The 17,229-nt window shown below is 39.1% G+C and overlaps 2 protein-coding genes across 2 annotated transcripts in view; both read left to right on the top strand.

Annotated features, from left to right (window-relative positions):
• Window positions 1-17,229, top strand: part of ANKRD55 (ankyrin repeat domain 55) — a 95,168-nt gene that overhangs the window by 19,900 nt on the left and 58,039 nt on the right. Inside the window, exon 2 of the mRNA XM_007112809.3 lies at window positions 11,196-11,318. Within this exon, the coding sequence (XP_007112871.2) occupies window positions 11,196-11,318 (123 nt within the window). The remainder of the gene's footprint in view (window positions 1-11,195; window positions 11,319-17,229) is intronic.
• On the top strand, window positions 7,283-8,110 carry LOC102981498 (40S ribosomal protein S4, X isoform-like). Its single transcript, XM_024124726.2, is given in 2 exon segments — window positions 7,283-7,900; window positions 7,903-8,110. Coding segments are annotated over 2 exon segments (789 nt in total). The 5' UTR covers window positions 7,283-7,299; the 3' UTR covers window positions 8,091-8,110.

Below are 17,229 nucleotides of genomic sequence, written 5' to 3'. Positions count from 1 at the left end.
CAGAGAGATAGATTGGTTCAATCTCTGACACTTGGACAAGCCACCCAAATTGCATTTGTTTTCTTAAACTATTTTTAGGTGATCAAGGCACTTGAGGCAGTTTTACAAGTGGCCACAGTGGAGGGCCGCTAGGAAGGATACCTTTTAAAGGACTCAAGGAAAACCCACTTCTCCAAATCCTTTTCAGCACAGCAGTCATTGTTCATCAACAATAGGTGATTCATTATTTGGTTCTACACAGATATGAGAAAGGCACATAGAATATTAATCACAGAAGGAACCTTAGAGGTCAACCTTCTACTCAATACAGACATCTCCTCAAGAGCATCCTAAGATATGCTTGATCAGAACCTGCTTAGACATGGGTAGTGATGAGGAGCACACAGCTCACAATATAATCCCTTCTAGTTCTGAACAGCTCTAGTTATTAAAAATCTTAATTATTCTAATTTCTACCTACCAATACTAGTTCTTCCCTCTGGATCTACAGAAAACAATCCTAAACTCTCTTCTAGCTTTTCCAACAGCTGTCATGTCCAACTAAGTCTACTCTTCTTCAAACTAAACAAACCCCACTTCTTCACCTATTCCTCTCCTTCCAGAGTCCCCAGTTAAAATGGCAAATTCCTGACATGAACACTTCCCATTTCTTAAAAGTGAAAGAGGTTGGTGGTATCATACATTTGATCAAGAAGAAAGTAATGAAGATCAAAGGAACAGTGTTCAAAATAACACTTGGCTTACTTTTTAATTTCCAAAGACTGGCTAGGCTAGCATAGTCCTTCATAAAATCATTTAAGATTTATACTTACCTACTTACCAAAGAACTTCTTGACACAATATTTTTAACATCAAGGAGATTTCCACAAGACTCCAGTGGGTGAGAAAGCTATTGAACATGAATACTACATCAATCAGTCAGTCCATTTATTGCACACATACTAAAGGTCCTATGCATTGAAGATTGAGTTCTTTTTAAGAATTAGTAGTATTAAAATGAAAGTTCATTTTATGAAAATGCACCCTAAGGAGGCATCATCACTGAAGTTTAACACAGACATGTTTCTTAGAACAGCAAATTCCATTTCCCAGCACTGTCCCCCACCCTATGTCCAGCAGAGATGCGAGCCATGGAATGGCATTCACAGGTCAGAAGAGTCACCCCGAGGAACACAATGATGCTGAGAATCAAAGAAATACAGCATGTGTTGCATCACAAGTTTGGTTATGAAGAAAGGTCTGATTGTGGCCAGATACTTACCGTTGAGATAATATTGTTGCAAGACTTCCTCCCCACAGAATGAAATCCCTTCTTTTCCACTCCCACGGCATGAAGGTTGCTTTGAGTATTTGTTCTCAGCTGGCACATGCAGAAAGCTTGGAGCTATTTTTCTCTTTAAAATGTTAGAAAGAAACTCCTTTTCCTCCTCCCATATGACTGGCACTTTATAAAACACTCTTAAAGCCTCAGCCAGTACACCCTGAGGGACTGTAGGAGAAAACGCGAGAAATAGCAAAATGTTTCAGCTCACAAAATCTCTACAGCCTGCTGAGCAAGGCAAAGGGTCTTTTTAAGGGGAAAGAAGACAGAGGTTCCTATCTATGTCAAAGTAGTAATGGTGATAATATATTATTGTTGACATACTTTGAATACTTTGTGCCAGGCATTGCACTTTATGTGGATGAACTCATTTAGCTCTCAGAACAACCCTGTGAGGTAAATAATATTCTTACACATTTGACAAGAGAGGAATGAGAATAGAGAGGTTAAGTAACTTGCCCAAGATCACACAGCTATCAGGAAATTGGCAGTGCTAGGATTCAAACTCTGGAGGCTGGGCTCTTACTATTTTTCTATATTGCTTGCATGTATGCCTGCTGTGTATCATATAATGTATATGATGAGTCACATGACACTAATTTGCTTTCAATGCCAGCTAACTGTTTCAATGACCTTAAACTTGTTCCTACATGGCCAGAGTGTTCCAAACTGGCTTTTAATTCTGTCCAGCAGAACTGGCACCATCCTGGCTCAGGGCCCAGGTCAAGGCCCAGAGAGACTCTTTATCACCAGTGGGTGGCAATATTGTTACATGGAGCCATCAAGGTGCAGTGAAGGCCTGGCATCTTCCCTAAAAGTGAAAAGACCTCACCACTTTATGGATAGATCATTCCAGGCAGCTCCCAAAACACAGTTTCTCTACTGTCCCCAAAGCACCCAAGATAATCCTGAGGGAGGATAGAGTGATCTGGATTAGGAGAATGCCCAGGAAACTATTCATTTAAATCATTCTTCCTCTTGTCCTGCCATAATATCCCTGGTATATCTCAATCATAAATTACACACTTCTTTTCCCATTAGGGCATGTTTTTCTTAGGAACAGAGAGACTCTACAACGTTTGTACCTGCAATTTCACTGGCCCATGGTAGATGTTAAGTAAATGGATGAATGAATAAATTTCAGTTCTTCAGATGCAATCAATTCCACTCCAAAAAACAATCTAAGAAATATCTGTGGAATCTTCTGTAGTTGCCCAATGATGAATCCAGACTTCACTAGTGACTCTAGGCTACATTCAGCCACCCAAGGATTCTCAGAAGAGAATGAACCAAAGAAATCCTCCCAAGACCCTCTGGTCTGGACTCTTGAAACTGCAGTACCCAATCTATCCTTACATTGACCTGGCTTTTCCACAAAACTGTCTCAACTTAAGCAGAACAAATGCCAAGCTGACCTCTGGGTAATTTCAACAAAGTAGGCCCACTAATTGATGCAGTCAAGGGCTTTCCCAAGGAACTCTGCAATAACCCAGAGACAGAACCACTATGTGAAGGAACCCATATTTGTGTAAAATATGAGAAGCTTTGAAGAAGGTCCTCTAATCTAAAACATTTCTAGCAGCCTGTCATATTTCTGCAATCCTACTATTAAAAAGTTGGGCCCTTGGAATTAAGTTGATAATTTATGGCACATCCAGAAAACTGTTTACAAGGTTTTTAACCATGAAAAATGAGGGAAACAGATGATTTCCAAAAAGTCTATCCTTCTGATTTTTAGGTAAAAATTAATAAAAATTTAAAACATGTACCTGTAAAAAAAAAATCTACTAGGGTATTTATAAAGGTCAGAATTTTTAAAATACATGTATGTTTTTCCATTTTCAACACTTTGTCAAATATCAAGGACTTGTTTTCTCTATTACAGACACACAAGGCTCTGTCTACCCTTCTAGTAGTAACACATTAATGTAATGTAAAGCTAGTAAGACACACTCCTCTCTCACCACTTAAAACTTGATTTATTTTGATGATTATAAAAAGTATATAAATTCATTGTAGAGAATTGGGAAAATATAGAAAGTACTAAATAATATCTTAAAAATTATCTCTATTGATGTTTGATGCATCGTCTTCTTGTCTTTTATATTTTTCATGTATACATATACATAGACAACTTTTTATAAAATATAATCTGCATCTGTTCACATGCCTCTTTCTTCCTATTTCCTTTATGTCTGTTTTCCATTCTCTGTACTTTCAGTCTCTCTCCCTTGGTGAATTTTCTTTATGCATCCATATATAAGTCTATCTGTTTAACTTTCACACAGTTAGAGAGGCAAAAGCCATTCAAACCATGCTTCTCCTCTAAAGCTGAATGGAAAGAAAGATAAATAGATGATAAATAGATGGTAGATAGATAGATGATACCAGATAGATAGATAGATAGGTAGATAGACAAAAAAAATAGACAGATAATAGATAGTGAGATGGATAAGGAAAGAAGGAAGGAGAGAAGGAAGAATTTATGTATTGTTTGTTTATGTAGATCTTCTGCATATCTTAAATGATTTTGTGACCTTTGATAGAAAAAAATTTTTCTTGCCTCTATTTTAGATTCCACCAGGACCATCAGTTATCCTTCTCCTCATTCTTGTTACTTCTACTTCACCCTTCATCATTTCTACAGAAATTGTTTGTACTATCTTAAGTTTAGGCCTAATTATTTGCATTGACTACAATTTAAATTGACTGTTTCTATTTCCTAATCACTCTGTAGTTTAGTATGGTATCTTAGGGTTAGAAGAAACCCTGAAATACATTCTGTTTTGCCTCACACATCTTCCCTTCCCCATACCTTGTACTTCACTCTGTGTCTGAATTCCTTCTGCAACACACTCCCTTGGTGACCACCTAGCCAAGACTGACATCTTTTTTTTTTTTTTAAGATTTTTCTTTGTTTTTTGAGGTGGACTATTTTTAAAGTCTTTATTGAATTTGTTACAATAGTGCTTCTGTTTTATGTTTTGTTTTTTTGGCCACGAGGCATGTGGGATCTTGGCTCCCTGACCAGGGATCAAACCCACAACCCCTGAATTGGAAGGCAAAGTCTTAACCACTGGACCACCAGGGAAGTCCCAAGATTGACATCTTTAATTACAGGAAGTTCACTACCTCTTGAGGAGAACTAGGACATTTTTACAGTTCTCTGACCATTAAAATACTCTTCTGTCATTCTCACCCACTGCTATTTCTAACTGCTGGAATTTCACATAAAAGTTTAATCATAAACTTGGCTAAAAGCTCTTTGAAAAATAATCCTGTTTACAGTAGCATCAAAAAGAATAAAGGGCTTCCTTGGTGACACAGTGGTTGAGAGTCCGCCTGCTGATGCAGGGGACATGGGTTCGTGCCCTGGTCTGGGAAGATCCCACATGCCGCGGAGCAGCTGGGCCCGTGAGCCATGGCCGCTGAGAGAGAGAGAGAGAGAGAGAAAGAAAGAAAGAAAAAAAAATTCTTAGGAATAAAATTAACCAAGAAGGCAAAAGACTTACACACTGAAAACTACAAAACATTTTTGAAAGAAATTAAAGAAGACACCGATAAATGGAAAGATGTCTTGTGTTTCATGATTGAAAGACAATATTTTAAGATGTCAATACTATCCAAAGAGATTTACAGATTTGATGCAATCCCTAAGAAAATCCCAATGATGTTTTTGCAGAAATATAAAAATTCATCCTAAAATTCATATGGAATTTTAAGGGACCCAGATAGCCAAAAAAAAATCGTACAAAAGAAGGACAAAGTTGGAGGTCTCACACTTCCTGATTTCAAACCATACTGCAAAGCTACAGCAATCAAAACAGTGTAGTACTGGCATAAAGACAAACATAGATTCATGGAATAGAACTGGGAGTCTAGAAATATTCTCATATATCTGTGGTCAATTTAGGGGTCAACTGAGGAGTCAACAAGGGTGCCAAGACCATTCAATGGGGGAAGAATTGTCTTTTCAGCAGTAGTGCAGAAACAACTGGACAGCCACATGCAAAATGATGAAGTCAGACCCTTACCTTAACACCATCTACAAAAAATAACTCAAAATGGATCAACGATCTAATCATAAGACCTAAAACTATAAAACTCTTAGAAGAAAACATAGGGGGAAAGCTTCATGACATTGAATTTGGCAATAGAGTAAGTCCCCTAAATACGAACCTTCAAGTTGCAAACTTTCAAAAATGCAAATGTGAGTTTGCCTGTCCAATCACGTAAGTTAGTTCACGTGTCTGGCTCACATTGTCACGTGTGTGCATCCTCTACAAGTGGTTGTGCTTTTGTGTACCATACAGTACTGTATAAAGTTCAATAGTACAGCATCCTTATTGCAAGCCCAGGATGTCTGGAAGCAAGCGTAAAAGCAGTGGTGATGTAGCTGGTACTACTGTACTTTTCAAGGTACTGTACTGTAAGATTAAAAATGTTTTCATTATTTTTTGTTTGTTTTTTATGTATTATTTGTGTGAAAAATACTGTAAACCTATTACAGTAGAGTACCATATAGCCAATTGTGTTTGTTGGGTACCTAGGCTAATTTTGTTGGACTTACAAACAAATTGGACTTACAAACACATTCTCAGAACAGAACTTGTTCATATGTAGGGGACTTACTGTAACTTCTTAGATGTGATGTCAAAAGCACAGGCAACAAAAGATAGACAAATTGAACTACATCAAAGTTAAATGCTTTTATACATCGATACTATCAACAGAGCGATAAGGCAACCCACAGAATGGGAGAAAATGTATACAAATTATATATCTAATATAGAGTTAGTATCCAGAATATATAAAGAATTTCTACAACTTAACAGAAAAACAAACAACCCCAGTTAAAAATGGGCAAAGGACTTAGACATTTCTCCAAAGAAGATATACAGATGGCCAAAAAGCACATGTAAAGATTCTCAGCATCACTAATCATACGGAAATGCAAATCAAAACCACAAGATATCACTTCACACCCATTAGGCTAGCTATTATTACAACAAACAAACAAACATAAGAAGCAAAAACAGGAAATAAAAGTGTTGGTAAGGACATGGGGAAATTGGAACCCTTGTGCATTGTTGGTGAGAATATAAAATGTTGCAGCCACATTGGAAAACAGTACAGTGGTTCCTTAAAAAATTAAAAATAGAATTATCATGTGATCCAGCAATTTCACTTCTAAGTATATACTCGAAAGAGTCTGAAAGAGTTATTTGTATACCGATGTTTGCAGCAGCATTATTCACAATAGCCAAAAGATGGAAACAACCCAAGTGTCCACCAGTAGATGAATGAATAAACAAAATGTGGTACATACATACAACAGATTATCATTCAACCTTTAAAAAGAAGGAAATTCTGACACATGCTACAATGTGGATGAATCTCGAGGATATTATGCTAAGTGAAATAAGCCAGTAACAAAAGGACAAATAATATTGATTCCACTTAAATGAGATATCTAGAGTGGTCAAATTCATAGAGACAGGAAATGGAATGGTGGTTTCCAGGAGATGGAGGGGAGGGAGGAATGGGGAGTTTTTGTCTAATGGATACAGAGTGAGTTTTAGAAGCTGAAAAGAGTTCTGGAGATGAATAGTGGTGATGGTTGCAAAGCAATGTGAATGTACATCAAGCCACTGAACTGTACACTTAAAAATGGTTAAAATGGCATATGTTATGTATATTTACCATGGTTTTTTAATTAAAAAAACAAAGCAAAACAAAAAAACCTCTTCAGATATTTGAAGGCAACCATCATGACCACACAGAGTAATCTTCAGAGTAAACAGATCTGTTTCCTTCTGCTGTTCATCAGGTGACATGAAGTCCAGTCATACTCTGGTCACTCTCCTCAGAATGTTTTCCAGCTACCTATAGCCCATTTAATCCATGGGCCATAGACCTCAACATGACATTGACCAGTTAAGAATGGAAAAAAAGCTCTTTCCGTGCCTAGCGCAGCCATGGCTCGTGGTCCCAAGAAGCACCTGAAGCACGTAGCAGCTCCAAAGCATTGGATGCTGGATAAACTGACTGGTGCGTTTGCTCCTCGTCCATCTACCGGTCCCCGCAAGCTGAAGGAATGTCTCCCCCTAATTATTTTCCTAAGGAACAGACTTAAATATGCCCTAACAGGAGATGAAGTGAAGAAGATCTGCATGCAGCATTTCATTAAGATTGATGGCAAGGTCCACACTGATATAACCTACCCTGCTGGTTTTATGGAAGTCATCAGCATTGACAAGACTGGAGAGAATTTTTGTCTGATCTATGACACCAAGGGTCGCTTTGCTGTTCATCGTATTACACCTGAGGAGGCCAAGTATAAGTTATGCAAAGTGAGAAAGATCTTTGTGGGGACAAAAGGAATCCCTCATCTGGTGACCCATGATGCTCACACCATCCGCTACCCTGATCCCCTCTTCAAGGTGAATGACACCATTCAGATTGATTTGGAGACTGGCAAGATTACTGATTTCATCAGCTTTGACACTGGTAACCTGTGCATGGTGACTGGAGGTGCTAACCTGGGAAGAATTGATGTGATCACTAACCAGGAGAGACATCTGGTTCTTTTGATATAGTTCATGTGAAAGATGCCAAGGGCAATAGCTTTGCCACCTGGCTCTCCAACATTTTCGTTATTGGCAAAGGCAACAAACCATGGATCTCTCTTCCTCGTGGAAAGGGTATCCGCCTTACCATTGCTGAGGAGAGAAACAAGAGACTGGCAGCCAAACAGAGCAGTGGATAAAATTCTCTCTAAGTGACGTGATTGGGAAAGTCTTTATACTTAAGGATAATACTACATAATTAAAAGCCTCTTTAGTGTTAAAAAAAAAAAAAGAATGGAAAAAGCCTATTATCTCCCTCAGTCTCATTACTAGACTATTATTACTGCAGCCAGAGATCTACTAGTTTACTGTCACACTGTTAATTCCTATAGTGTTAACTGCCCAACTAAAACCCTAAATGCTTTTTTAATGTGCCACCACTAAAACCTTCTGTTAGTTAGAACTCTTGCAGTGATTAAAAAGAAAAAAAAACACACAAAATCTATGCAAACTGACTTAAGCAAAAAAAGAAATTTATTGGGACATGTAAATGTTCCAGAAATGGTGCTGGCTTAAGGTATGGCTTGATTCAGGAATTCAAATGATGTCATCAGGTCTCAATTATTTCTTTCTCTTAGCCCAGCTCTGCTCTTCTTGTGTTGTCTTCATTCATAAGCTCTCCACCCGTAAGATGTCCCCCCCATAACTCCCAGTTTCATGGGTGGTAGAACAAAACTTGTTCCCAGCAATCCCAAAATATCCAAAATATCATTGCCTTTTATGGGCTCTGATTGAGGCACATCCCTGAACCAATATCTGTGGCCAGGATAATGCTGGTGCTGAATGGCAAGTTCTAGGTCACATGTTCTGGCCCTGAGCAGGAATATGGTCAACCCCCTGTGCTGAAAGTGGGGAGGAAGTGGTCCCTAGAGAATAATCAGGTTAAGGTCACCAGCAGGGTGAGGGGATATTGAGGAACAAAAACTACAGGTTCAACCACCCTTCACTTAGTTCAACTGGATATTTCACAGACTAAATGTTTATCCCTATTAAACACAATTGTTATTAGAATCCTTCTGGCAAGTTGTTTGGAATTCTAATTCTATCAGGCAATGCATTCCTTGTTTCTCTCAGCTGTATGTACTCTACAGTCTGATGAATGTGCCTTACAGATTTTATTGCACGCAGCGATGAACAGGTTATAAACACATTTATATATGTTATATGAACATGTTGTATAAGATATAAACAGGCGATAAACACAGCATACCTCGTACCTCAGCATACCTCATACCTCAGCATACCTTGTACCTCAGCATACCTCATACCTCAGCATACCTTATACCACAGCATACCTCAGTACCTCACTTCAGTACTTCTGAAGTGACATCACCAGCATCTATGGATGTGGTCATACAACCAGATACCAAGCCCACCTTTGTGCTTGGGTCTGGGCCCTATTTCTTGTGTCCAAAGATATTGTGAGCAATATTCACAAAATGTCTAGACTCCTGGGGGAGTTTCTAATAGAGAGTGAATGTTCTATACAGTCTATGGATCTTTTAGCTAGCCATCATCAGAGAGACCTTTTTCTCTACATGTCCCAGATTTCAAATGCTTTCTAAATTTGCACACTATCAGAAAAAAAAATGGTAACAGTAGTAGTACCAAAGTATATACAGCATTTACTACACACTATGCCCTGTCCTGAGAGCACATAGGATTAAATATTAACTCACTTACTCCTCACAGCAACCTTATGAGATGCATGGTTATCATCATCATCATCTCCATTTTAAAGACAAGGAAACTAAGGCCCAGAAAGGGTAACTGGCCCAAATTTACGCAGCTACTTAGTACAAACTAGGAACTGAACCCCAGTGGTGTGGCTCCAGGGTCCTTACACTCACACAGAAGTGGCATTTGCCTTTCACATCCCTCACTGCTCACTTCCAGCCCTCAGACAAATGTAAAGGTGAGAAGGCTTTAAAAGCAACAGCTACAGTAACAAGCCTATCATGGATAAATTAGCGAGCAGCTACTCACTTTACAATGGAGTTTGTTGTTGTAAGTGAATCATTTTTAATGACAAGCTTCTCCTGGGACAGGTCAAACTGGTTAAAAAGTCATTGGTGACTTCCCAGAAATACTGGGACTGAGAAACAAAGCCCAACCCTTCCCAACCAAAGGGTTAGGACCCCTGCCAACTAAAGATCAATTAGAACTGTAAAGTATCTCTAGCATAATGCCTACACTAGTAGAAAAATGCAATTTTAAAAACTTTTCTTGTACACATATATTTTCCCTGAACCATGGCCACGTGTGGGAGAAATTAAGTAGAGGGGCTCGGCCCAGCACCTCACAAGGGGTGTTCCTGTAAACAAAGCTTGTCTCCCAGCCCTTCCATTGCTCCCCTGGGGTCACTTGACCCACAGTTGTCTTGTCACCTTTGGTAATACTATTAGTTGGTTCAATCATGCACAAAGGTATGATACAGGTGGCTACCAAATTCAGAGGACTCGCATACAGCTGTTTCTTCTGGGAACACCATGTCATGAAACCTCAGATGGTTCAAATGAAGGGCTTCTGTGAAGGGACTACATACAGAGATGAGGCAGGGTTGAAAGGACAATGTTTGTTACCACAGGGAGCCCAGTGAGGGCTGGTTCTGGGGAGGAGGACCCTCCTGGTGGGAGAGAAGCGGCTACTGCTAGACCCTGAACTAGGGGAAAGCAGGAGGAAATGCCGCATCTCTCTTCTCCTCACCACTCTCCTACCAGTGCCTCCCATGGACACTGAGGGCCAGGGGGCCTGGGTGATGTGGTCATCAAGGTTAGCCTTCAGGGTTCAGAGCAAGAGGAAAAAGCTAGAGAGTCCAACTAGAGAACAGAGAATAAGGAGCACAGTATCTCCTTCAAAGGTGGGTAAACTGAGTCATTGAAAGGGAAAGTAACATATTTCAGATCAAAAAGGAAACCCAGAACCAAGATAAGGGCTCCACTTCCCAATCTGGTCTCACTGATTTCAAGTAGTCCAAATACTTGGAGAGAATCATTAAATCTCAGAGGACACCTAATCCCTCAGGCTCCTTCCCAATATATGGTGATGTTACAACACAGCCCACAGTGGCCCACCTTTCTTCAGAAGTGGTAATAAGGTGCATGTGATCAGGATGACTCAGCCTTCTGCCTGGATTCACCAGAGAGATTTTCATGAATCAGTTGTGTGGGTGACGCTTTGGGTGTTGTTATTCTTTCAGTAAATTCTCTCCACACAGTAAGTTTGTCTCTGTTTGATTCATGAAGGTGATTCATCTGAAGAAGTTGACCTGACCATGGTTTATCAGGCAGCATCTAACGGAGATGTCAGTGCTTTGACTGCCGTGATTCGGGAAGACCCTTCCATCCTAGAATGCTGTGACAGTGAAGGTGAGCTATTTATGCATTTGGAATCCTGCAGAATGTTCTGATCTGTCCTTTTAGAGATGGCCTTCAGAGGTGAACAATGTTAATAAAATTATATTTGACAAGCTACTTTGATACTGGAGGGTCAAGGAATATCCTGCCTGTAGCCGTGTGCAGGTTCCTCAGTATTTTATTTAATGAGAGTCATGGACACAAATCTTCAAATTCTTTTACATCACCTCTTCTCATGAAGTTGTTTGGTTTGAGTTTGTCTTCAACTTCTTTGTGTGAGTGACTAAAGTAGATAGGCCAATTAGTTGAAGTTAGAAAACGAGTATGAAAAGAGGAGGCTATTTCTGGTAGCAGTGGATGTTGGGAAAGTGTGGCTGTTAAAGCCAGAGAGCAAGGACTTCTGCTTCTGGGAAGATGGAGTAGAAGTAGTACTTTTTTCTTTATTCCTTCTGCTAAATACAACGAAAACTCCTGGACATTGTATATAGCATAAACATAAGAACACTTTGGAAGGTGGAGAGAAAATGACAGACTAGCTAGGACCATGGGACCCAAGGAATGACATAGTGGTGAGTTTCCTGGGCTTCCTTATTGCCTCATACTTCCCAGACTTGGAGCTGAAGAAGCTGACAACATAGGAATGCCAGTGGACAGAGGTCAAAAAAGCCCCCAACAAAAGCCTGCTCTCTAGCCAAAGAACAAGAAAGGGACTGCATAGCAAGACAGAAAACTTTTAGACAATAATGAGTCTACTCCGTCAAACACTACCACCAAAAAAAACAAAAAACCAAAAACTATGACCCCCACCCCACTCATTCCAGCAAAGACCAAGCGTGGAGCCTGGGCCTCCACCTTCACATGGTAATGAAGTCTCCATATCCCCACTGCTGAGGCAGTGTCAGAGGAATCCTTCTTGAGAATTAGGACTCTCACCACCATGCAGTAATGAAGAGTCTTCTCCCTTAGATGTCAATGAAGGCTAAGTAAGGGAGTTAGACTTCTAATCCCACCTGGCAATAATGAAGTGGCACTGCCCTCCTTCACTTACCCTTTGGAGCAGTATCAGAGAAAACCAACTAAAATAGAGGATTTAAGTAAGATTTAGGCAACTTATAATGCAATACCCCAAATGTCCAACTTTTGGTAGAAAATCACTTGACATACCAAGTATCAATAAGACCTCAAACTGAATGGAAAAAAGACAATCAATAGATGCTAACACTGAGATGAGAGATGTTAGAATTATCTGGCAAAGATCTTCAAGTAGCCATGAAAAATATGCTTCAATGAGCAATTACAAATATGCTCGAAACAAATGAAAAAATAGAAAGGCCCAGCAAAGAAATACAGATATAAAGAAGAACCAAATGGAAAATTTTAAAACTGAAAAATACAATAATTACAATTAAAAACTCAATGGCTAAGCTCAGCAGCAGAATGAGGAAGCAGAGGAAAGGATCAATGAACTTGAAATAGAACAATAGAAATGAAACAAATCTGAACAACTGAAAGAAAACAGGGTTAAAAAATGAAGATGGGGCTTCCCTGGTGGCGCAGTGGTTGAGGGTCCGCCTGCCTATGCAGGGGACGCGGGTTCATGCCCCAGTCCGGGAAGATCCCACATGCCGCGGAGCGGCTAGGCCCGTGAGCCATGGATGCTGAGCCTGCGCGTCCGGAGCCTGTGCTCCACAACGGGAGAGGCCACAACAGTGAGAGGCCTGCATACCGCAAAAAAAAAAAAAAACCGAAAAAAAAAAAAAAAAAAAAAAAAAAAAAGAAAGAAGATGAAGACAAAGAAGAACAAGGAGGAGAAGAAAAAGGGGGAGGAGGAGAAGAGGAAGAAGTGGCAGCCTTAAGGACCTATGGAACTATAACAAAGGATTTAGCATTGGTTTCTCTATCCTAGTATTTCTAGGAAGTCATTAATGATTTTTAACCAGTTGACCTGTCCCAAGAGGAGCTTGGGATTCCCTTATCATGACAATAAAATGTTTTGTAAAGTGTGTGGGTGCTCCCTAATTTATCCATGGTAGTTTTTTGTTCGTTCGTTTTTTAAAGCAGAATTACTTGTACATCTGCCTTGGGGTTAGAAGTTGGGAATGAGAAGAGTCAAAGGTTAAACACCACTTGTATGATAAATACAAGAGTCAGACTGCATTCAATCCTGGCTTTTACTAACTGATTATGAATGGAAACAAAGATACAACATATCAAAATTTGTGGCACATATCTAAAGCAATGCTAAGAGGGAAATTTATGGCACTAAATACATTCATTAGAAAAGAGGAAAAGTATTGGTCAGTAAGTTTTCACCTCAAGAACCTAGAAAAAGTAGAGTAATAAACCCAAAGCAAACAGAAGGAAAGAAGTAATAAAGAGAAGAATAGAAATCAATGAAATTGAAAACAGAAAATAGAGAATATCAATGAAACAAGAAACTAATTCTTTGAAAAGATCAATAAAATTGACAAACCTCTAGCAATAATGACAAAAAGAAAATGTAAGAAGTCACAAATTATCACTATCAGGAATGACCCTGCAGATAATAAGAAAATACAACAAGCCACTCTGCACACATAATTTAAGTATTTAGATGAAATGGATCAGTTCCTCAAAAAAGATAAACTACCACAGTTCATCCAATAGGAAACATTATTTGAATAGTCCTATAAGGAACTTAAATTCATAATTTTAAAATTCCCAGAAAAAGACATCATCAGGCCTAGATGATTCCACTGGAAACTTCTACAAACTTTTAAATAAAATTCATATCAACTCTGCATAATCTCTTCCAGAAAAGATAAGAGGAGGAAACTTTTCCTGGTTATGATTATGAAGCTAGTATCACTCTGATATCAAAATGTGACAAAGATGATACAAAAAATAAACCTACAGACCAATACTCCACATGAATATGGATACAGACAGACATCTTTAGCAAAATACCAGCAAATAGAATTCAGTAATATATTAAATTAATTATATACCATGACTAAGTGTGGTTTGTTCTAGGAATGTAAGTCTATTTCAATACTTGAAACTCAATCTGTGTAATCCATCATATTAACCAGCTACAGAAGAAAAAATCACATGATCATATCAATGGATGCAGAAAAAGCATTTGACAAAACTTAGCACACATTCATGATTAAAAACTCTCAGAAAATAGGAATAGAGGGGAACTTCCTCAATTTGATAAAGCGTATCTACAAAAAAACTCTAGAGCTAACATTTTACTTACTGGTGAAAGACTGAATGCTTTGCCCCTAAGATGGGCAACAAAGCAAAAATGCCCTCTCTCTCTCATATTCAGCATAGTACTTAGCCAGTGCAAAAAGGCAAGAAAAGGAAATAAAAAATGAAAAGCATACATATTGAAAAAGAAAAATAAAACTGTTATTTTTTGCACAGCTTGATTGTCTACATAGAATATCCTAAGGATGGGCTTCCCTGGTGGCGCAGTGGTTGAGAGTCCACCTGCCGATGCAGGAGACACGGGTTCGTGCCCTGGTCCGGGAAGATCCCACATGCCGCGGAGCGGCTGGGCCCGTGGGCCATGGCCGCTGAGCCTGCGAGTCCGGAGCCTGTGCTCCGCAATGGAAGAGGCCACGACAGTGAGAGGCCCGCGTACCGGAAAAAAAAAAAAAAAAAATTGAAGTACTCTTATGATTAGGACTTTTATCACCCCAAGGTGTAGAAAGAGGACTCACGAGTGACAGAACTGAGGAATCAGATCAAGCTTGCTAGAGAATTACTGCAATTTCCAAACATGAAAGCTTCCCCCAGACGGAGTAAGTAGTCCATGTAAAACAGCAGTTAGCAGTTAGTGTTCCAGGAGAGGTCGGCGGAGCAATAGAAGGGAAGTGACAGTGCAAAAAAAAAAAAAAAAGAATATCCTAAGGAACCTACCAAAAACTCCTGCAATTAGTGAGTTGAGCAAAGTCACAGGACACAAGATCAATACACAAAAACAAATTTATTTCTATATATTAGAAATGAACACATGGACACCAAGATTAAAACCACAATACCAAATAAAATCACTCAATAAAGAATATTTAGGTGTGAATAAAACAAAATACATACGCGACTTGTATACTGTAAACTATAAAATGCTGATGAAAGAAATCAAAGATCTAAATAAATGGAGAGACATACCATGTTCACGGATTAGAAGATTCAATATAGTAAACATGCAGTGCTCCCCAAATTCTTATACAGGTTTAAAGCAATTTCTATCAGACTCCAGCAAGATTTTTTTGTGTGGATATAGACAAGATTATCTAAAATTTATATAGAAAGCAAAGAAACTAAGATAGTTAAAACAATTTTGAAAAAGAAGAATAAAGTGGGAGAGAATCAGTCTACCCATTTTCAAGACTTAGTATATAGCTACAGAAATCAAGACTGTAGTATGGGCTGACGGATAGACACATAGATCAATGAGAAAGAACAGAGAACTCAGACTCACACAAATATGCTCAACTGATATTTGACAAAGGTGCAAATGTAATTTAGTGGAAGAAAGCCACTTCAACAAATGGTGCTGGAGCAATTCAACACCCATAAGCAAAAAAAAAATAAGGAGGGAGGGAGGGAAGAAGGAAGGAAGGAAGGAAAGAAGGTAGAAAGGAAGGAAGAAAGGGAGGGAGGGAGGGAGGGAGAGAGGAAGGGAAGGAGGGAGGGAGGGAGAGAGGGGGGGAGGGGGGGAAATAAGGGAAAAGAGGGAGAGGGAAAGAGAGAAGAGAAGAAAGAGGAGGGGAGAGAGAAAAATTTTGCCACTATTTAAGACACAGCACTTCATTGCTGCTTTTACCCAGTACAGACGCCTGGAAGAATATTAGAAGGGAGAAATTTGGAGAGAAACTGGGTTGCTGGCTGCAATCTTTCAATAAGAACAGTAGTCCTGGAATTTATCCATTCTCAGGGATCACTGAGGTCATAGTTTGCAGTTCACCTGGAGAAGAATTATAACCTCTACATGAATCTCCAATCAAAAGACATCTAAACAAGTCTCAGCTGGGAAAGGGATATGTCTGACGTTGGTTTCTTCACCTGAAGGAGTGTGAAGCATCTACCTGGATTCTGCCTCACCAGTATGGCTTGTTCCAACAGCCCTGCGAAGTTAATCAGAATGTGTAATTTCATCTCTGTTTTTATTCAGGAAGAAAACACACGAAAACCAAATGTGGCCTATATTGATTCCGAAAACAGAAAAGTATTTCAGTAAAAGTGGCCTCTTTTAGCAAGAATTTGTACAACCCAAGGCTAGGCTACTATCACTGCCCTATATCACTTACCACCTCCAATAAATGTGTGCTGCACCTGTCTGCCTGGCTGGCATTGCTTTACAAAGATATTTCCAGATTCTGCATTGTTCAAACCAAGTAGGGATAAACCTGCCTGTTATGTCCCAAATTATGCTGGTTCCCAAGGTAGTAATAAGCAAATTTTATCATCTGCACAAAATGTTTTAATCAACCAATTACAGCAAAATTACAAAAGATTTAATAGGGTGTGAAAAATACATAGTTTATATAAATGTAGCAACAATCATCATCTCTCTTCAGCTCAACAGCTGAGTTTGTGTTGAGGGTAGTTCATCTGCAAAGAGCATAATAAATGAACAGTCAAATAAAGTCTACTCATAAATTTCACAAGTTAAACTTTTTTTTTCATAACGTTATATTTATTTTATTTTTTTAACATCTTTATTGGAGTATAATTGCTTTACAATGGTGTGTTAGTTTCTGCTGTATAACAAGGTGAATCAGCTATACATATACATATATCCCCATATCCCCTCCCTCTTCCATCTCCCTCCCACCCTCCCTATCCCACCCCTCTAGGTGGTCACAAAGCACCGAGCTGATCTCCCTGTGCTATGCGGCTGCTTCCCACTAGCTATCTATTTTCCATTTGG

Source organism: Physeter macrocephalus, chromosome 8 (assembly GCF_002837175.3).
Source record: "Physeter macrocephalus isolate SW-GA chromosome 8, ASM283717v5, whole genome shotgun sequence".
NCBI classification, from domain to species: Eukaryota; Metazoa; Chordata; class Mammalia; order Artiodactyla; family Physeteridae; genus Physeter; species Physeter macrocephalus.
The sequence above is the reverse complement of the archived record's forward strand: the minus strand, read 5'-3'. Positions and strand labels throughout refer to the sequence as shown.